The sequence below is a fragment of the Numida meleagris genome, chromosome 3 (assembly GCF_002078875.1).
Source record: "Numida meleagris isolate 19003 breed g44 Domestic line chromosome 3, NumMel1.0, whole genome shotgun sequence".
Lineage (NCBI taxonomy): Eukaryota > Metazoa > Chordata > Aves > Galliformes > Numididae > Numida > Numida meleagris.
In genome coordinates, this window is record NC_034411.1 from 56,124,828 (window position 1) to 56,148,354 (window position 23,527).

The window sequence follows — 23,527 nt, forward strand, 5'->3', positions numbered from 1 at the left end:
TCAACACATCAAATAAGTGAAATTATATCCTCATAGATTTGTACCAATACAATTTAATTCAATTTATCAGCAGGCAAAGAAGTTACTAGATGTCTACTAGTTTTGATGTTTTTTTTTCTTTACAGGCAGAACACAGCTCAGAACTCACTGGATATAAATAAAACAATAATACAACCATTTGGATGTAAATATTTTCCCTCAAAATAACTTTTCTTCTTCCATCTATTGAACAATAAAAACACATTTTCATTAAAAGTCTTTCTTTTACTTAGTTAGCAAAGCTACACAAAGGATCTAAAGAGTTCCTTAATTATGAACAGTGATAATCCAAAGACTTCAAAGACAAATATGAATATTTTTGTTTCAAAGTCTTTTATTAAAATACATGATGCATAAAATAAAATGTATTTATGAAAATACATGTTTTCTGAAGATGAACTTATAGAATATATGGAAAATTTTATTTTATAACTATTGCATTTCCTTGGGAAGCTTTTTCTTCCTAAAAATGTGCTTTTCAGTCAGATTCTTTCCAAAAAAAAATTTGCCATTTTTACAGAAAGTAAATGGATAAAGCTTTTTCCCTTTTTTTTTTTTTTTTTTACTGAGAGGAGAACTTAGACAATTCTTCTCCATTACCACTGTCTAATTCTAAAGCTACTTTAATTCTTAATGGCTTAATCACTAGTGCTTATTAAATTATTTAAAATGTGCTCTGAACAACAATGAGAAGAAGGATCTTCCTTTGCAGCTAATGAAGCAAAGGAAAGTTAGTTCTGGTTTCACAGAACTGGTAGGATTGAATGGGCAGCTGAAGAAAGACGCCTTTGAAATTTTTGTTTCAAAATAAGGCCTTTTGCCTTATTTTCTTACTTGTAGAAGAGGGAAATAAAAAATGGGTGAATTAGTAGCAGCGGACTTGCTAATCTTGTTATAAATTTCTCCCCAACAGGAAATCATCATTGTTCCTGACTCAGTTCAATCATGATGTTTCAAAATCGCCTTCATAGTAATTCTTGCACCTGGAGATGAAGATTACAAAACTGAAGCTTTTGCTCCAGTGCCTTCAAAGCATCACTTTCCCTGAAGACTGTATAGGGAATCTGCATCTTCTCTATTTATCTCCTCATGAAAAGCTGTAAAACAGGTAGCAGGCAGCAATATTGTGAAAAGGGAGGAATCCAATGCCCTTTGGTACCAGGCAAACAACCTATCAAATGGTGGCAATCTGCAACAGATACATGTAAATATGCAAAGGGAGGGTCAGTGAGCAGGCAGCACTATGGTACTTTGGGTAAAGGCAAGGCAAGTGGATCAGTGATTATGCCAACCCTTGAACAACCTTTCATCAACAGGGCTGCACTGTAGCATCCAAATCCACACATCAATAGCTGCTGACTAAGGGGAGGATATACGCCATCTTACTTGCCAAAAAACGCTCTTTAATGAGTCTGAGCACAGAGGTGGTAACGTTCAACCAACAGTTAGTATCTTACCCTTCACAGAAAACATCTCAAATTATCACACAGAGCACAGGTTGTTTTTTTGTTTGTTTGTTTTTTGGGGGGTGGTTTTTTGGTCATTCTCTTTTTAAGTTTCTTCCCTTCTGCTCCCAGGGTAAGTTTCTCTCCTAAGAAAATATCTTTTGCAAGGCTTTATGAAGTATGAAGCATTCTTCTGGAATTGAAAAAAAGTAAGCCTGCAATGTTAACTTGTTTCTGTCCATGCAATGCAATAGTTAAAAAGGCTACAAACTGTGCAACAGAAAGAAGAAGAAACAATACAACAGGAGCATAAATACAAAAGACTACAGAGCACTTAAAAAAAAAGTTAAATGACTTTAACTGAACCTTAATGACTTTAATGTAAAAGGCAACTCATCCAAATATCCCTTTTGATACGTGTGTTTTGTAATATTTTATTACACTGCCAAATATAAGAAATTAAGAATATATATTCTTAATTTCTGTGCATGTTTTGTATTAAATACTCAACAGATATCTCAAAGGATATACTGGAACCTACCAAAATTCTCATAAGTGACAAATAATGTGTAAATTACAGAGTTTATGTTATTTGAATAACCTCCCAAAACTACACATCAAACAAACCTTGGAAGGTATTTGAATTTTTGATATATACAACCATTTAGGTCTGGTAAATAGAATAAAAATTGTGATTTTGTGATTTGCGACTTTTTTTTTAACCTTAGTAGAAAGGCAACAATACTAAATCAGCAATACATTATTACTATATATTATAGAAATTATCAAGGGTGAAATCAAATTTACTGCAGCTGTAACACTTCCAAAAAAGAATAGGAATCTGGGTCTTTGCCAAATAACACATTTCAGGCAGTTGATCACATGATCTTAGAAATAACTAAATTAATTTTGTTGAAAAAATAAAAAAGAAACCCCAGTAAATATCAAATTCAAAGAGTGATTTCCAGATTGAGAAAAAGGCTTTAATTCTTTAACAGTTACCATGACATCTGGCTTTGCAATATCAAATGCAAATATACTTTCTACCAATTACAGCTTGCATTAATTCAAAACAAAGTGATTTAATTTATGAATATCATAAATATAAAGCCTGATTCAGATCACAGGTAAATGCACCTTATCAAAAATAAAAATCACCTTGAGCAGGAGACTTCCAGAAAGCAGAAATAGCAGGAAAAAAATAGTTTGTCTTCTAATATCCACCTCCAGAATGTCCCAAGTGGGACATTACAGCCCACATGCCAGTTACTCTTATGGGCCTCAATTCAGAAAAGCATACCTATTCAGGAAAGCAGTTAATTAAGCACATGCTTATGTGCTTTTCTGAATCAGATCCATGGTACCATAGGAAATGGGTATAACAGACATGAAGTGCATGAGTAAAAGTAACTGAGAACTTAGCATATAACATAACATAAGCTTTCATTTATGTGCTTTTGTGTTTTTAAGATATGATGCACTGCTTAAAGCTAAGCATGATCAAATGGAGACCCAAGTATATCCCACGACCCATTAAGTATCTTGTAAGGCACTCCACTGCAAAAAATGCTGCACAAGTACATAGTACTTTTTTTTTTTTTTCCCATTATTTTATCTTGCAGTAAATGGGCAGTTTTGGGCATATTGATATAATGGGGATAAATTAAAAGTGGCCCAAGAGTTGTTTAGTACAGTGGTTTGGGGCTACCAACATATAACTAGCCAGTTGGCAAAAACAGAGAGCAAGGAAAGAAAAAGCTCTGTACATGTAAATCACTCACAGAAAAAGGCAACTTCAAAGATCGTCATTAATTTTCTTCACTAGCAAGAGCAAAAACTTTTCACTGCAGAGCAAAAACTTTCTATCTGCATTTTTTCTTCCATTCAATGCAACTCTCTGTATGAGAAATCCGTAACTGAAAAGATGGTGGCCACCAGCAAGTAGGGTTGCTCAGTTGCTGCTTTTAGCAAAGCAGGAAGCTGATTGAGGGCACATGTGGGCCAGACGTATTAAGAGCCACAGGCAAGGTCTGAAAAATGCAGTTTTGATAAGCTGTCATTTCTGCATGGGATTAGCAGCCATCAGGAAAACCCTGTGGTTTGCACTGGAGAAAACTAAGTCTAAGAATGGTAATTATGCATATGTATGGGAATACCAAACCCCTTATTTAGTTTCAAATAACTGTTTTCCTAAAAAAGGTTACTTTTTTCATCTAGTTCATGCTGATTTTCTATCACTTAAAAATAATATTAAGCTGAACAAAAGTGTATTACAGCAAAACCATCCAGACCATTATGTTGAGAACCACAAAGTTTAAAAATACTCTGCTGAACATAAGAGCTCGGATCAAAGACTTAAAGGCTAGATTTGGAATCTCTTTCAATGCAAAACAATCATGGTTTTAATACAGAAATATGAAATATAAAGCTACAGTTTAATCCTTTGGCAATTATTCCTAATGTTGGAAATCAGCAGTACTAGTAAGTACACACACTAAATTTTGGATATAACAAACTAGAAGCTACACAAGCTCCCTCAACATTATAAATGTATTGTGAAATCAGCTAATTGGACAAAGCACAGAGATAACTGTAGTTTTCAGTTACAGAGTTAGTTAACACACTTCTGTTAGATAGTCCTGAAAGTCAGTAAAGTCATGCTGAGAAGATACTGTTTTCTGCTTGCACTTATTAAATCACAGCATCACACAGTCTGAAAGAATAGTCTTCAAATACACAAGATTCCTAAACTAAGAACCTGCTGGTCAACCCAATTTTGTGTAATGGAAGAGTGCATATGACATGAGTGTGCTATCAGGACAGCAGATGTGTCTCACGAAGGGACAGAAGTTCCCTTTCAAGGGACAGCAAGATGAAAAAGAAGTAGGACAGAAGTAGCAGAGGGCTCCAGATTTTGTATACCAACTAATTCATTGCTACCATAGGCTGAATCATGGGTTGTTTCCTTCCTCCAGCCTTCAAAACCAGTGTCTCTCTTGGCTATATTCATTACAAATACTCTACAGAATAACCTGGGTAGGATTTCCATTTCTATCTGCAATTCTTTTTAGCTAATTCTTTCTAACAATTTCTCTTCACAGTTGATATTCCTGGAATAAATAGATATGTGCCGGGCACACACACACATCATTAGAATCAAAATGACAATCAAAAACTTGCCAGTTTTTCTGCCATTTTTAGCCCAACTTTGTTCAAATGACAAACGCTTCCAATTCAAGCTACAAAACACTGGAACACGAAGTGCACCCACCTATTAATCCCACTGCATAATACAGTTGAGGATCTGGAAAACTTGTTGGTGTTCCCATGTATTTTGTTTCTTTGTCTACAGTTTTTTTTTTTATTATTCATAGAATTTTCTACTGAATCAGTAGATGTTTAACAAAATTGAATATTTAAAAGATAAATATATTTCAATATTTAAATAGTGGGTTTTTTTCCTATAAGTGAGTTTGAAGCAATTCATTTAAAAAAGTCTTTAAATCATTTCCATTGGAATCTGATACATTAAGATATTTACACTAATATCAAGTGTGAAAATGCTTTTCCTCACATGATATGGGCAAGTTTTCAGTGTTCAAACCAGCTCTTCCCAGAGTACAAGCAAAAAATATTATGTTACTTGTAAACAGAGCAGGCCACTCCAAGAAAGGGCAGGATCCACTGAAAAACTGTGGAGGTCCTAATTTCAATACATGATTTCTTTTTCTTTAAAGAGAGTTTACAAATTACTGAAGTCCCAGGGAAGCAATAACTTTTAAGCCAAAAAGAGTTGGTCTTAGGTCTTAGGCAGTTACTCTGCTATTCAGTATAGACAGTAATATTGTTTTAAGATGACTAGAACTACTCAGAAGAGTCTAGTGTCATATCAATAAAGCTGCTCTTTAACTGGCAACAGAAACTCATAGTATCTTTTATAATATTTTATTCTCAAACCACAATAAGAAGAAATAGCAAGAGAATTTAAAAATTTTGAATTTTAATGATTTAAAATGTACTATGCCATGCTAGACAGTGTAAAATTTTTCATAAGATACAGTCAGTTCTATACATAATAGCAGTCACTGTGGTCACAAGTAGAAGACTTCTGCTGACATAATAACAGAGTTAGTTTTCCCACATAATACACATTTTCTGCTTACTAAAAACATTTGGTTTGGACAAAGTATATGTAAAAGTGAGTAATTTACTGACTAATTATAAAAAGAGAGGAGTGTACATTTGGATAAAACCTTAGTTTTTAGAGTATCTAAATGTTGTCAAAATTCAATGATTGATTCTCTACCAGGGAAGAAAATAGATGTCATGATCAACTGGAATTATACTATAAATCTCTTCATGGTGGCACAGACGTTGGATGTTTTTCAAAATGTACTGATTGGAGACAGGATCCAGGATGTGCAGGCATACAATGAGACTACTAATGAACCCTAGACTGCTATTCATCATAAGTTAGATTCTGGAAAAATATCTGTCATCTCCCAAAGGATTTACTTACATATATTTCAACAAAAATAAGCTAGCACTGAGTGAAAAAAAGTCTACAACAAAACCAAAGACCATTTAAACACCGCATTCCCACTAGCTTAAATGCATTGTTAGAGCAATTAAATTTTTTCTTTTACATACATGATTTTATTGTACTCTCTTCAAGCAGATAGGGATAGAAAAATTGTTTGCTGGGATATATGCCATAGTACCAATGTACTGTGGTGATTTACATTCCTCTGCACTGAAACAGCATCTCTTCTTCAGGACAAGCCACTTGTGTGAGTACTAGACAGAATAAGTACAGCAGTATCTTTTGTGTTCCAGTACATGCTATCATTAAAATAACGTGTAACAGCTTTGGTCAAGCAATTATGAAAGTACAACAAGCATAAGAAAGGTGAAGGGTGGCTGCAAACCCGCACAGTATCTACCCAATTATGTATCTTTTCACTGCCAAATAATATACACTGTGCAACGCTTCTATTGCACTTTATTACACCTTTAGCGTTCACATTTTATTGATGTAGAATAATCTTGTCAGCTCCAGAAATGAAAGAAAGATTTATTCTATCATTTTCTTTCCATTTGGAAGGCAGCTACAGTTTCTCTTTATTTCTGAGATGAATCTTTTCTCCATTTACCCACTTTAATCTGACATCATTTAGTTTACGACTTACAGTACATTGTAACCTCACAGTATGTACAACATGATGTTGAACGGGAAGTCCTGGGAATGAGGCCAAGTTCCAGTGGAGCTTATGGATGTCAACCTCACAAACATAGCTGAGTTTGACCTTAGGTAATTGAGTCATTGTGTTACATTAATTTAAAAGGAGACATTTCATTTCAGGAAAGTAAAAAAGTCACACATGCAAACTTACTGGGTGACATTTACAGGTAAGAAGATGGCTTAGTCTTTTCTCCTACCTACACTGAGCTTACTGAATACCAATAAATAGTTAAAAAAAAAAAAAAAAGGCAGAAAGCTGGGTTTGATATTTACGCAACAGTAACCTCTTTATGTACCCAAAAGCACAAGCCACATGACAAGTAGTCATAACAGAAAAAAGACTCCTGCGCAGATCTTCATCGCCATCATAAAAACCTTATTCCCGCAGACAGATTTACACACAAATCTGTGCTGCCTGCTTTGTACTGTGGCATCTGCTAAATATAATTTTCCAAAACTAAATTTGAAGAGAAACTATTTACAATCTCCTGAGAGAAAAATTCTTAAAAATTACAAGGAAGGTTAGATAAACATTATAAATAAAGCCTTCACAATCTAGCATGTATTCCCCGCACAATCTACCATGTCTGTGCCCCTAATCAGTTTCTACATTTTTATAATGATCTGATTGACTGGGAGAGAGTTTTTTGTTAATGTTTTCTTTATAAATAGAGAAACTGCGCTGTGTACTTGCATCAGCACAGAAGTGCAGTAGGCAAGAAAATGGATTTTTAAAGGAATGTGCAGTACTGATTATTTTTCCACAGGTTGGGGGGCTGCTTTTAGGTAGAAATGGATCCTATGCAAAATACTTCACACTTGCGTGGAAAAAAGAAGGGCAAAGGCTGCCAGTAAGCAGCAGCAGAACAGCAGGAACTGGTTTCACTGTTTGTTTTGCCAGCAAAGAGTGGTAAAGGATGGATTAATATCGGCTAGCTCAAAATGTCAGAAGAGTTAACAAATACGACAAAGTTCAAGCTCACTGTAGTAGGGCTCTAAACTGTGACCTCCAATACTAGAAGCCAGTACTGGGTAGCACTTAGGGCTTGCTGTCGATCATGGAAAAGTTTCTCCCCACTTACATTCCTGATGGGTAAGCCGCTGCCCTTCTATTTCACATCTAATAATACCATCAACTCTACTTCTCTAAGAACTTTCCATTAGCCTCCCTTAATGTCCAGTTTTCAAGTTGTAATCAGTCACAGTACTTTGATGTTTTGTTACAACAGCAGCACTGAAGAGTACAAAACATGAAAAATAAACACATCTACTTAGCAAAAGCAACAGCCAAAGAGCGGTGTCTGAATTTTTGACTGTATTATTCACAACAACAGGCTGCCACGCTGCATTTCACATTTCAACATTGCTCTATATGTTTGATCAAAGTACCCTCAGAGTTGTCATTTCCAGATTTGGTTACATTTTTCCCCGCATAGATGCTCTTTACTGTCTTTTACTCACTTCCAACTCTACAATTTTGCAAGAAAATCACCCACAATCCTATTTATATTTTCCACGGAAAATCTTCTCAATGAAAATGCAAGTCTTTCAAAAGAATTGAGCTAACTATTATAGATAGTATGAGTGTTATAGGTAAAAATAACATGCAACTATGTAATTCAGCCATGGCCTAAGTCTGAATTTAATTCATGAAAAAATAAAATAATGTCTTAACAGAACATAGAATATTTACAGTACAACAGTAGGGGAGGGGACACTTTCCATATCTCATGTAATATGGAGAAAAAAATGCTACATAAAATTGCCAATCATAGTGTCATTCTGACATTGCTTCTGCTCTATCCACTCAACTCTTCCTCTTCAGGGGAATTAATGTGTACCCTTGCAACTACAGCCTTGCTTACAAAGAAGATGAGAAAAAATTGCACTAATTCAAAGCTATTGTACTATTTCAGTAAAGAAAGAACCTTACTGACGTTTTCCATTTTAGCTGAAAGTTACAGGACAGCCATCCCTAGAAAGAATTTTAAAATTGCAGTGCTTAAACAGTAGTGTGTCCAGCTAAGGCTTCCTAAGACAAGGTGCCAGACAACAAGCACTGCATCGACATGGGGAGGAAGGCCAAATCCATGCACAGCCAAAACTCACAAACTGAGCTTCTTCATTTGAACAAGGGCCTTAAATACTACCCACAGAGACAAATAAACATTACTATCTTTTCTTCCTCTCACTACACAGGGAATGGCCCAACTGGAAAAAAAAAAGAAGCCAATGGGAAGAACACTACTGCTAATGTCAATTAAGTTTCAGATTAAAAAAAAAAATGAAATTGCCATTTCCATAGAATAATATTGGAGATATTTCCAATGGGGTTCATCAGCTGTGTAGTTTCTTCTTCCTTTCTCCCCTCCTCCCTTTCCTGAATTTTATGGTGTACTCATTATGGATAATGATTTTTAAAAATATACTCTGGATTAGATTGTGAAAGTTAATATTTTCTTCTAACTTCTTCTGAAACAATGCTAGCAACAAGTGCAAAACACTTGGCTGAAAATTTCAGATGTTTCAGAATAGCGCATTGTTCCCAGTCAAATACTGCATCCTGTATTCACTAAAGGCCTGAAGGGTGTCCCCTGGGGCTGCTGGAAACTGGAGGAGGACAGCTAGTAGGTCAGCCCTGGCTCTTAAGACATACCAGATGAGTTTTTTGAAGCTGTTGATGTTAAAGGAGCCTTGCTCCAGCCCTTTTGCACCCAGCTGGCACCCTTCCTTTTCAATGCACATCATGTTAGGTAAATCCAGACAGCAAAGAATATAGCACTACCCTGGGTAGAATTAAGTTATTAGTTAACCCCAAACTGTTACAGGTAAATGGAGTAAGTTCTGCAGCATGGTCTGCAGGTCCACTATCAGCTGATACCCACAGCACTAACATAGTTATATTGCAAAAGCTGTTATAAGTGGAAGTACCATTAGATATAAAATTTTATGAAGTCTTTCTGATGTGTAGTAGGTTCTTAAAAATATGAGAAATTCCTTCATCCATACAGGAAAATGTAGTGTATGTTCTCTAATGATCACAGTCTGCTTTTTATCATTATGTTTTCAGCACATTGGCAACACCAAGGTTTCCTTGTCTGACAAAATATGTAACTTCCCGTATACCACAGAAGATGTAAGTAGCAATGGGTAAAAACTGAACATACCTCTTTTTCTTCTGAGTTTTTAAAGTGTTCATGTAAGCTTTAGCACAGGAGATCTGCCTGACATCTTACTGATAGGCTTTCTTCAGCTGTTGAATTTTATAGCTCCATGACTAAAAACCATAATTTCTATCAGGCTTGATATTAAGTCCTTCAACTTTTGTAGATAAAAAAGAAACATCAACAGGTTAACTACAGCTATTTGGCTAGAAAATGTGTAAAACAGTGAGAATATTAGAGAAAAAATAATTCCAAGTCTTCTTTTACCCATACACAGGTGCTAAGAAAAAATAAAGCAGGCCTGTAGGGCTTCCAAACCTATCAGCTGCAGACAAGTAAGATGCTTCTTCAGACCTGATTATATTTCTCAGGATATCCTGGTAGGCAGTTATTCACATAAACTCATATAGCTCAGTATGACTTTCCGCATAATTCTACGGTTGATGTCAAACAGCATCAGAAAAACAGCTAAAGTGTACAATTACTTTATAACGATCATAATATATTTGCTACCATAGACGTATCCTGAAGTAGAATTTAAATTACATGGAAGAGTTTTTCAGTAATTAATTCTAATTCTACCTTACTTGAATTAACATTAGGAATTAATTCAACCTGGAGTGTTCAGGCCAATGTCGACTCTTCAGGGAAATCTTATTTTAAGTCTGTATTTGTTACAGCCAAAAGTAAGTGCTGTTGAACTCTAGTACTTATGAGAAAAAAACTGAAGAGTTTACAGATGATCAACCAATGACTCAAAATATCAGACAGCAGATTGAAGAGCACAATGTCCCTCAAAGCACTACCACTCTTACAAGAACCACTACAACTGTACAGGATGTACGGAGAAAGAAATATCTAAATGTAGCTCTTAAGATTATTTAGCATAAATTGGCAGTGTAAATGTGCTAATGACAGGAGCTTGAGCTTAGCTAGCCTAAGACTAATTATTCACTTGAAATGTAGATAATAGAAAAGTAATGAAATATGATAACCAGTAGCTCAATGTAGGACTCAGTGTGTAAGAAACTCATTATATATATATGAAGGTAAACTATGGTTGAATTCAAGCTCCTCTACATATAAGATCTGACTGGGAGCACAATGCTTTCACCCTTGCCATCTAACATCCTTCCCTGAGAGCAGAGTGCCCAGTGCATAGAAGACTGAATGAATCTTACTTTCTGAAAGACGTGAGATTAAAAGTACACTGGAAAGGCCAATGAAAAGCAGCAGGTAAGAAAAGGGACCTCATATGCTCATAATGGATCAGGGTCCCTCAAGGCCAATAAAGAGACTAAGAAGCAGTGACAGAACTTCACAGGACAGGTGACACCTTACAGCATTGGCTGATACCCCTGAAAACACAGGCTATGATCTTGAAATGCTATGCATATAAAATAAATGCATACAAATACCCTACTTAGTTAATTTCATAGAAGCTGTTTAAATGAATGCAATTAATATTGGATGATACCGAAGGATAAACAGACAACTATCTCTATTAAGTGCAGAACATATTGTTCCCTCCAATGGCAAAACTGATCAACAGGATAGAAATATTCTGCAGACTTCACTGCAGCCTTATCTTAATGTAATTGTTCCAATGATATGAATTATATATTGAATGATAGTCTGACATATTAAAGATAGAATTTAGTAGTTATACTGCCATATATTCAGCATAATATTCAGATGTAACACTTCAGCTCCATATTTCCTTTCCAAATTATATTATATATGCCTCAGAAATTCTACGTCTAGTATTTACCAGAATGCAGCCTGCAGGGAGGAAAAACGCACCTTTTTACTAGGTCCTATGACATCTGAATCAGAAACGCCCTCCCCAGTACTTTTTCTGCTTGCCTGATAAAATGTGAAGAAGAGCATACTGAAGACACAAATGAGAATGCCAACCTATAGCACACCTGAACTTAGAGTAAGTACATGCACAACCCAAAAAAAGGACCCCAATTGTATAAATGCAGTGTAGAGTCCACACACTGAAACCTGTCTTGCAGTTGGTTCTCTTCCTTTTGATGATACCAAATTCTAACTTCAGTAGGTCCTTACTCAAAGAAAAATAAATAAACAATAGCAACACATTCTCTATTAGCATTCAATGAATGTGCCAATTAGCCCTGGAAAGTAAAATCTTATAAATTTATTCCAGAAATTGATCAGGAAAGCACCACAGCATACTGAGCATACATAAAAATATTACATTACTTGTATGGGTCTTTTTATACTGCTACTTTTATTCCTGTTAAAGAATAAAAAAATTCTTGCAAGACTGCCATTTATTGTAATTATTTGCTTTTTTCCAGTGCATACCAAAGATAGCTCATGCTGTCTACCAAGTACATCTAACCAGAAGGTTGCTCAGATCTCAACATATAGCATTTTTTTACTACAGGAAAGTACATTTAATTATTCAGATCAGAATTTATATCAGTCTTAAACAGAGAAAGAAATGTCTTGTCTGTCTACTTCCCAAACACGGCTTAATCATCTCCTGATGTCTGCAAAAGCAGACAAGCATCAAATAGCACATCCTACTGCACTTGAGACTCTGGTTTATCCAAAGGCACCTGCAGAAAACACTTTTTTTTTTCCTTTTGTGCGTGTGGCTTTAGGCAATGCACCTGGAAAATGGGCAAAACTATTGACTTCACTGAAACACCGGAATTTTACTATAGGTTGCCCAGGCTTTCCCAGATAAGTAACTGTTTTTATTTTTTTGTAAAACAAACTGCAATTCCAGATGCAAGGTTCTTAAACACACTGGAGCTACAGAGCAGAGATATTCTCAGAGCATTTCTCAGTCCTGTAGTTAACACATAGACGTAGAAGGAGAGAGAGCAATGATAAATTAGGTTTCTGTGGACCTCTTCGACTAAAGCACAATCGCTGTTGAAGCCCCAGTGCCTACACACTGTAAAGCACCTCAGTGTGACAATTTTCTTATCAGCCATCAGTTGTTACTTTCAGGAACAAAGAGAATGGACCAATCTGAAGGCAATTATTTTATTAATAAATAAATAACAGAATAACTAATACATGTTTTGCATTGTTGGGATCCTCTGCGACAAGTTCTGCCTCAACTTGGCAACTATTCTGCCTTGCTAACTTGCTAGAGAAAGAGCAAGAGGACAAGACGGCCACAGTGGTTAATGGGATGTGCTCATATTTTATAACATATATTTATGAAATTAGATTCTTCATCTAGTGAAGTTTCGTTATTTAAAAAGTTAATGCTTCTCCCTGTCATGCTTCTATTTTTAATAAGAGTTGACTTGCAAGTCAACCACTCAGAGGCTGAGGTACAGCTCAGAGAAAAGTTGTTACAGGAGGAAGAAAGAAACCATGACTGCTATATGATGCCGAACAAATATTAGCCATAGCCACAAATCATTCAAAAGTATTTGCTAATAAAATATTTCTGAAATTACTCCTTTTATTTTATACTGTATTTCCAACTTTTTCCCGTAATGTATTTAAGCACATGCCTAGCTTAAATCACATGAGAAATCTTATCCATTTCAATGGGTTTAACCACATCCTTAAGTCCTACACATTCTTCAGTGCATTGCTGCATCTGTTTGGTTTTTTTTAGTTTTTTTGTTTTTGTTTTGTTTTTTGGGTTTTTTTGTTTGTTTGTTTGTTTTATTACAACTAAGACTAAACCAAATACATATTCAGGATAATCAATACTTTCCATGTAAAAATGTAGGCCTGGTCCATTAACTGATGTGAAATTCACTAGGCTTTAAGCCTTACAAAGTAAATGTCACACAAAAACTAAGAGGCCAATTCACTGTCTTACTGCCAATTAATTTCTGTGCATAAACAAAATTCTGACTCCTTTTTATTGAAGAAAAAAATATTTCTGAACATAGTAACATCACATGGACAGTGTCAAACTCAGTACACAAGCACCGTACTAAGGAAATTATATTCTTAGCTTTCATTGCCAGATAGGACTGACATAGACATTGCTGGAAGTTTCACAACTAATTCTGAAATTAAAATGCAATATTAAAATCAACTAAGAGGACAGTGTTTATAAATTTGGCATTTTAAATGCTTGAACGAGAATCGTATCTTACATCCAATATCTTGCTGCAAAGCTGCAAATGTGTCTGTCAGACGCGGATGACTTAATAGGGAGAATCACATTTACATGGATGGGTAGTGGCTGATAAATATATATATATATATATTTATATATATTTGGAGAGGTACTGGCTGACATGTTCCAAATCCCACATACACATGCACATGCATATATACAAACATATTCTAAAGTGAGTGAGCCCTTCCCGAAGCACTAAAGAAAGTCAGATTTGGCCCCGTTTTCAGGCTCTGAAAGGAAGTTTAGTCCTAGTTTTTTCTAGTGGTATAATCTGTAACAATATAGAAGTTGTCTCTGTTGTCCTTATATCAGAAGAGCTCCTATATCACCATTAATACAGAATTCAATACTCTAGGCACTCTAGAGTCATTTGTGTATCTACCTGGAGAAAAGTTCACAGCGCTGATGGAAGTAGACATTTTCCCAAGTAGTTTTATCCCTAATATTCCAAGCTAGGGAACTATGCATACCAGCCATAGCAAACTATAGAGCAGCTATGTGTCAGTCTCTGTCAGCACTCAAAGGACGGTATGTGACAATGGAATATATTTCTTTTATTGGTTCCCCTTGTTATTAAAAACAGCCTTTCCATTAAAACCTCTGATACTGACTTAGCAACATCTTCCAGAAGACAGGTAGAGAGCTGAACTAGAGGAGATGTTGTAACAGTGACATGAACATTTACGTTTTTCTGTCAGTCCCACTTCTCACTCCATCTTGCAAGGTTACAAGAAATGAATGTAATTTGATTGCATATCTCAGATATTTTTTTAAGACATTGACTATTTAGCTTTTAAAGAAAAGTGCTTTCAAATCATATTTTTAATTAACACAGAACAAATGTACATTTCTACTACATGTGTGTCAGTGGTGAACATTTGTGTTTTTAACTAATGTCAAACTGTATTTCTCCAGTTACATGAAACTCATATGAAACATGAGTCAGCTCAGTTTATTCCAAGTCTCATAATGACTTCTGTTTGATTTCTCTGCAAACAGTAAATGGGAAAAATAAAACAAATACACAACCACAAACTTAGTTTGGAAAAAATACCTTCAAAGTTTATCACTGGTAGATCATGGTATTGAAATCACAGCATGCTGAAATGGTGAAAGGTAAAGTAACTGAATTTAAAAAAACAAAACAACAACAACAAAAAAAAACAGTATTTGAGTATCACAGAAATTGTTAAGCCATATGTAAAGGTCTGACACCAGGGAGAGCCCAGTAGTGTTTCTACTCCAAATTCGTTGGCATGTGAAAGATTCAGCTCCCTCAATTTTCTATACTTTCCTCTTAGAATACAGTTAAGAAATCCTGCTATTACACTATATAATTGATCCTCTGTAGTTCAAAATGGGTGATAATTTTGGACCATCTATGCTATGGCAAGGCATCTCTTTGTTCTAGCTTTCACATTGCTAGCAAGGGGACCAACTTTAACTCTAACCAACTTAAAAATGTTTCAAAACATACCTTGGACAGACATCTTGATCTTCTGTAACTGACTTCTAGGTATAGCATTTTTTGTCAGTGATTGTTTTCAGTTAAAAGCAAATGATCACTTAAGGCAACTATTTTTGCTTGTTGAATCCACTTTCTTCAGAAGGAGCTCGCAGACTGATATTTAATACAGTTCATGGCTATATTGAAATACAATGAAATATTTTCAGCAATTTGTTACTGGAAGCTAGACAAGACAGCTTCCAGAATTTCCTTTCAACCAACACGTCTACAATTCTGTAATTTGATAAGATGAACTGTTTGTAATATACCTAGTCCTACAAACATTGATATTACAGACCTGCCTTTTAAAGCATGACTGACACTTATAAGAATGTAGAAAAGTTTACAATATCTTTCATGTCACTGAAATTTGCTTCAAATTGCAAATTGCAAAGCCCAAGGCTCCAACCTTCATGGCACAATAAGGGTGCCCACTCCAGCAGACTGCAACAGCTGAAAGCTGTGGCTGTGGGGATTCAGCAACAAAGAACCAACTACACCTGAAAACTGATCTCCAAGGGGATCGCATCTGACACCTTCACGCATTAAAGCAAACAAGCAAAAAAAAACACCACAGAATCAACACTGTCTGAAAAGGTTCCAGCTGCACACAGAATATAAAAGCAAGTGACAGTTATGATGGTCTGTATAATCTGATGAAAACCAAATAACTTACCCAGTGCACAATGCTGATGATCACCCAATTTTCATGAAAAAGGAGAAAGGATTCACTGAGTTTTACCTTCACATCTGCTAGTGTCCTGTCCTACACAACTGCAATCTATTGTTTAATTCTAGGTTAAAACAAAGTAATATAAATATGCATGCTGTTATATAAAAGGGCCAGGGGATGAAATTACATCAGTTTCTAATAAGGCCCTTTGAAACCCTAAACTAGCCAGTTAGCAGCCAAATTATTTTTCTTCTACTAATACAGATTGAATAGCAAATAATGACTACAAGAAAATAAAATGAACAGCTTAAAACTCTGTAGTTCCGAAAATGCTGTTTGCTACACCAAGACACAACAAGGGATTATCTAAGTGCTAAACTTTATTTACTACTTTATCAATCATCTCTCTTCTTAAAGAAAAAAAAAAAAAAGAACTTATTTCCTGGATTCTTCATAAATAAGATCTGTAATTTTTCTCCTCTCCTATTTCAAAACTAAGTAGAAGAGTTTTTAACACGTATCCTTTGAAAATACATATCTAATTAGCATTTAGTAAAAATCAGCATATTTATTTGGAAGACAAACGACTTAAAACCTGATATGTTTCATTATATCCTCAGCATTTTTAATATGTTGCATATAACATCTATAGTAACTACAGTTATTAAAACACTTCCCTTAGCCACTTCTGTCTCCATAAAATCAATTTACTTGGCTTTAGGTATTCTTTTACTTGGTAAGTAGCAGCCTGCACATGATGACAGACGTCATATCATAATAAAAAAGAACCATTTGGTTATTTTCTTCCAACTGGGAAATACATCTTACTATTTCCTTCATTATCTTTCAGAATACTCATAAACTGAACTTTTCTATTAACCAGCTGCAAATTTCCCTCTTATGCATGGTTGTGCCAGCATGTTGTGCATCTGAATTTGGAAATAAAAGGAGAATTGTGAGTAACTCATGTTATGACATCCCCAAAGGTGCAGCACCACTGAAGGATGAGCCCCACCCCAGCTCATTCTCTGCAGGAGCCCAGCTAAAACTGACCTGCATCTGATGGATCACCCCACACTCTTCAGTGTGAGGTCACAGTATGCATCATTTTCCTGCTGTTCAAAATATGGCTATTTGTCTATGAGGCTGTGAGTAAAGATAGGAAAAATGAAGTACAGTAACCTCTGCTCTGATCCTTACTCTGTTTTGATCACCAAACAATATTCGCACTAAGACCAGATTCACTCCCCTCTGCTACACGGGGCTGGGAGTGAGAAGGCAAAGGAAAGCAAGCACAAGAAATTCATCAGAAGCAAAGCCCTACATGTTGGCAAGGAGGCTGACTTCTGGTCAGTCAGTGCATAAAGATTTAAATGTAGCAGGGGAATGAAGTTTCCTACAAATAAAAATAGGAAAAATAAATAAATTAGTGACATAACACAATAAATCATGTATATATTACATCTAATTAAGTATGCAGCTCAGAAAACACAGCAGCTGCTCATTTCCATCAGATGGGACTCCAGATGAGGCTCAGAGAAGAAGAGCGCACGTTAGACTGCTGAAGGAAGCTGTGTGTGGTCATGCAGTCACTACTCTGAGACAAAAGTCGAGGAATTTGTTTTTCACATGCTAACAAGGATGCTGTAGAATTACTCCTAGCTACAATCATATGAGTTTCACTGTTTAAGTATAGGAATCATATAACCAATTGTTTCTTATTTGTTTATTGTAAAAGAATGGAAGACAGAGCGAACAACAATAGTGATCTCAGACTTATGAAAAAGACCATAAGAGTAAAAGCTGCATTACAGCACATTATACTTTAGGGGGACTATCTACTTGCAGAAATTAGCATAATTTCTTTTCTTTAAATTAGAATTTGAACATTTACATTGTTATTTAGCTGTCCCAAGTAAACATATCTGCCCTCCTTTCCCAGTGACGAAAGGCTCTTAACAGACTGCTGAGGGAAATTAATTCAATAAAGGAATCTCTCTATTCAGAAAAACTCGCCTGTCCATCAAACATTATCCAACAGCAAGCACCTTCTAAACTATCTCAGTTGCAGAGACAGGCAGTCTTTCAAGTAACCACGGACTAGAATATTCAGGGCAAGATGCCAGCACAAGTTTGAACACAGGTCTTGCATTCATGCTTATTCACACAATCTAATGTGCTTGCAGCAGGGACTGGATCCTTAGGCGCCTACAATTTCCATGATCTAAATCTTATGCACTCAGCTCCCAGAGAGAAATTCTGAAGCTGAAATTAAATACCTATATGCACTGAACACATCAAGAAACAGAAATACTTCACGATGACCAAGAACTGCCTAGAGCTAACCAGTACAAAACCTACTAACCATTACAAAACACCAGGTTAATAGAAGATGAAGGAGTGTAAGGTATACATCTGATACCTTCCTGGAGATTAAACTACTAAAGCCTCAGTCAGAGAACACCTTCTTCTACCTGGGATCTCCAGCCCAAGTCCTTGCCTGTGGCTTTTAAAGAACTAAGCTAGGAACAATATTTTATTTTTCCAAACTTGACTGTGAGAAGAGTTCAGCTCTAATATTATAGTGAAGAGACCCATGAAGTGGGGAAATTAAGGCTCAATCTGCTCTAGGCTGACAGGCTTCACACAACAATTGGTTCTCTCAAGATAGCAACATCTGGGGCAGATCTCAGTGTGGTCACACACCTAGTAGTAACCTACTGCGCTGAAGTTCTGCTGCTGTTCAGCAAAGACGGAAAAGAATAAACTACTGCCTTGCATAATGATTTTCTGTGACACCAACAGTACAGTATGACATTTATAATGCAAAATAGAGTATACATCACCTCCATTTTTAATCTGCAAAACTGTCCTTACATTAGCATAAAGCTATATAGTAACTTTGAAAAAGTAGAGATTTGATTATGATAATAAAATAGATATTAAACTATGCATTATCAGGCATCCAGTAATGCAAAAATATTTTAACTATGATGAAAACACATTTTTGCACTAAGCTAAACTGGCTCATCTACTGTACTATGTATATTGCCGAGAGTAATTGTTTTGCAGACCATGAGAGAACTTCTGCTTAATCTTTTATGACCTTTATAAAACGTTATTAAATTATGAAGCCATGTAGCTTTTACATGCTCTAAAGTTTTGGCTGAGAACTGTTTAAATACATAAATACATGCAGCTGTCCTGAGTAGTGCCACCACAGTGACTTGAGACACTGCTAAGACTCTCCAGTTCTGTCCCATTTAAAATCAGCAATAATACTCCAGTCCAAGATAAAGTCTCAGATAGGAGCTACCCAGTCAGGAGCAAAGTACACCTTATTAAAGAAAATTACTAACATTTTAAAAGCACACAAACTCTTCTCAGTTCCTTGCACTTCTGTTACATATAAAAGTCTCTGCTATAAAATGATATTAAAACTAGTTTATTACATGGATAACCTCTTTCAGCATGTAAAAACAGAAATATGAAATCCCTTTATTGATCTTCAGTTCACTGAGACCAAACTGAGACTCATGGGGAACATGGTGCTCACAAATCTGCCAGCATTGTGACCACTACAAATTAAGATGTTAAAAACAAAGCCAATACTTGGGATGACAGGCCTAGCCAAGTTTAAATTCAATCAGAACATGCTGCCTCCTCAGAACTCCAGCCTGGTGGCTAAGGAAGTCTGGAGATCACATCCTTAAAAGAAAGGAAAAATTAGAAAAGAAATAGAAGAAATGTCTACCCATATTTTTCCCAGCTATCTCATCAACAACAAAGGGTATCTCCCTGTGACCCAGTACAGGGAGATACTGTCAATATTCACAATCCTCTTGAAACACAAGAGAGTTGGGTATGTCATCGGTAATAGCCTATCACCTGACATTTCTTGTTCGTGCTTCTGGTAACAATTGCTTCAGCAAAACTGACAGGCCACAGTGGGTATTTTGATATAGCTGTTTAAAAAAGGCATACCACTGTGCAAGACTAACATTTTATTCTTCAAGTGTACCTCAATTATATACACCACTTCTCCAGAAATTCTAGTTCTTCAAAATTCTATATTACTATGTTCTTTTAACTTTCAGTGCTAAAAAAGTAAGATTAAAACCACTTATTTCATGTATGAATGTCATGGTTTTATGATTTTTGTTATTGGTATTCCACATCATAACATCATGTAGTGCACTGGGAGTTAAAGAGTTAATGCTCCAGTTCTGTGGATCGTGGATAGTTCCGGGTACCTGGTTCTCAGAAGAGAACTACATACCCCAGAGGACTTTGCATTGTTCTGGTTCCATTTTCCGTTCAGAGAGAAAGATAAAACCGTTTGCAGATCATGAGACATGCCCTTTCTTTTTCCCTTTCTGCTCATCCTGGCAACGTCTCTGCTCTCTAGACATCTCGCCTTCAGCATTAGAGTAAGGCCTTTGGTTTTTGGACACTCTCATTTTATTTGATTTATTAGCTTCCATTCCAATTATATTGTATTATATTGTGTTATCTTGCATTCTGATATCTCTTTTAGTAAATTAGCTTTCCTCTTCAGATTGTTGCCCCTGTTTTGTTTTTATGCCCATCTCCCTACCCTTCCCCCTTTCCCCTTTTCCCAGGACATGGGTCTGTGGGTCCCCCTGCCCCAAAAGTCATGGAACTGGGCCAAGCCAGCCCGTAAACCATTGACAATGAGCTAAGAAAAAATTTGAATACAGAGGCTCAGAAGTTTTTTCTAGACCTTACTGTAATTCTCAAATCCGAAGTAAAACCCCTTCATGCACAATTTGAACAGAGTTCATTTTTTTTCCACTAACTGTAGCAGCTTTTGTACTTACTGACTGTTCACTTAGATCCTGAGAGTCTTCCATGGAGGTTGTTCACCTTTCTTTTTCACCACAAGCAGAAATTATCTTCTGTTCAATTTATAGCTCAGTGGTCTAAATTAAAAAGGAGATAAAATGTTAACACATTAGTCTGTAGCCCTCACTTCTAAAGAAATCTGCAATAAACAAGCCTTCTAATTGAGGCTGTGATTCCACTAAAATCTGCAGCAAAGTTCCCACTGACTTCTATGAAGTCTAATTTAATATACAAAATTTCAACACCTCCAGTACTGTTTTAGGAAGCTATGTAAAATAGAAACAGGAACAATGCTTAATTTTTCCACTCCTTCAAGAGAAAATAGGTATGAAAACAAACCAATAACAAAGCTAAGACATTTAATACAGCCAGCTGTTTAAGTAGACAAAAAAAAAAAAAGATAACCCTTGGGAAAATATATTAGGCAGATATATTAGGCAGACAATTATGGAACACAGAACAAAACTGATTAATACACATTTAATGATAACCTTTTAGTCATTAAGCATCTGGTAGAAAAAGTTATGCAGTTATCAGCATGAAGTCCCTATTCTAAGGTCCATTAAATTCCCTTAGGATTAAATAAAATACACTGAGTGGTTTATAACAAGCAGCTCTGTGCAATGTGCTAAATGATAGACATTATCCTAATTATCCACTATGTCTATGCCTTCTCTCATACAGTGAATCATTGCCATCAAATATTGAAATCTTAAATATGAAAACTCTGAGAGTTCTGCATAGTAATGACTACAGTAACCTTAACTATAAAGTCACAGAATTCTAAGTGTTGGATGAGACCTCTGGAAATCACTGAGACCAATCCCCTCCTAAAGCAGGTTCTCTACAGTAGGTCACACTAGATGTTCAGGTGTGTTTTGAATATCTCCAGAGAAGGAGACTCCACCGCCTCTCTGGGCAGCCTGATCCAGTGCTCTGCCAACCTCAAAGAAAGTTTTTCCTCATGTTTGTATGGAACTTCCTATGTTCCAGTTCATGCCCATTGCCCCTTGTTCTGTCACTGGCCACCATCGAAAAGAGCCTGGCCCCATCCATTTAACTCCTGCCTATTAGAAGCATTGATAAGATCCCCCCTCAGTCCTCTCTTCTCCAGGCTAAACAGTCCCAGGTCTCTCACCCTTTCTTCATAAGAGAGATCCTCCAGGCCCCTAATAATATTTGTAGCCCTCCACTGGACTCTCCTCAGTGGTTCCGTGTCTTTCTTGAACTGGGGGACCAAGAACTGGACACAGTACTCCGCTGTGGCCTCGCCAGGGCAGAGTAGAGTGGGGGGATCACCTCCTCGACCTGCTGGCCACACTGTTTTTAATGTGCCCCAGGATACTATTGGCCTTCTTGGCAACAAGGGCACACTGCTGGCTCGTGGTCAACCTGTTTTCCACGAGGACACCCTGGTCCTTCTTTACAGAGTTCCTTTCCAGCTGGTCAGCTCCAACCTGTACTGATGCATGCAGTTTTTCCTCCCCAGGTGAAGGACTTTGCACATGCCCTTGTTGAACCTCATCAGGTTCCTCTCTGCCCAACCCTCCAACCCATCCTAGTGTTGCTGAGTGGCAGCACAGCCTTCTGGTGTGTCAGCCACACCTCCCAGCTTTGTACCATCAGCAAACTTGCTGAGAGTGCATTCTATCCCTTCATCCAGGTCACTGATGAAGACGTTGAACAAGACCAGATCCATACCAACCCCTAGGGAACACCATAGTTACAGGCCTCCCACTAGACTCTGCGCCACCTATCACAACCTTCTTGGCTCTGCCAGTCAGCCAGTTCTCAATCAACCTCATATCTGCTTGTCTATCCCACACTTTCTAATCTTACCTACGAGCATGTTATGGGAGACAGTGTCAAAAGCCTTGCTGAAGTCAAGGTACACAACATCCACTGCTCTGCTCTCATCTACCCAGCCAGTCATGACATCATAGAAGGCTACCAGGTTGGTCAAGCATGATTTTTCCCTTGGTATATCCATGTTGACTACTCCTGATAACCTCCTTTTCTTCTTGCTTGGAGGTAACATCCAGAATAAGCTCTTCCATCACCTTCCCAGGGATGGAGGTGAGGCTGACTGGCCTGTAGTTGCCAGGACCCTTCTTGAACTTTTTTGAAAACTGGAATGTCATTGGCTTTCCTCCAGTCCTCAGGCACCTCTCCTGTTCTCCATGACCTTTCATAGATGATAGAGAGTGGCTTGGCAATCATTTCTGCCAGCTCACTCAGCACTCGTGGCTGCATCCCATCAGGGTTCATGGATCTGTATGCATCGAGTTTGCCTAGGTGATTTCTGACCAGATCCTCCTCGACCAAAAGGAAGTTTTCCTTTCCCCAGACTCTCTTCTCTCCAGGGTTTGAGATTCCTGAGGGGCATTCTTAGCAGTAAAGATTAAAGCAAAGAAGGCTTTCAGTAACTCTGCCTTCTCAGTGCCTGTCCTCCATTA

At 36.7% G+C, this 23,527-nt stretch overlaps 1 protein-coding gene across 11 annotated transcripts in view; it reads right to left on the reverse strand.

Annotated features, from left to right (window-relative positions):
• The window catches only part of EYA4 (EYA transcriptional coactivator and phosphatase 4), a 159,036-nt gene that overhangs the window by 116,332 nt on the left and 19,177 nt on the right, over window positions 1-23,527 (reverse strand). For all 11 annotated transcript variants that reach the window (XR_002437155.1, XM_021392498.1, XM_021392493.1 and 8 more), the window contains exon 2: window positions 21,047-21,148. Coding sequence is in view for 10 of the 11 variants with exons in the window: in XM_021392498.1 (XP_021248173.1) it covers window positions 21,047-21,079 (33 nt within the window). In the remaining variant the exon portion in view is untranslated. The remainder of the gene's footprint in view (window positions 1-21,046; window positions 21,149-23,527) is intronic.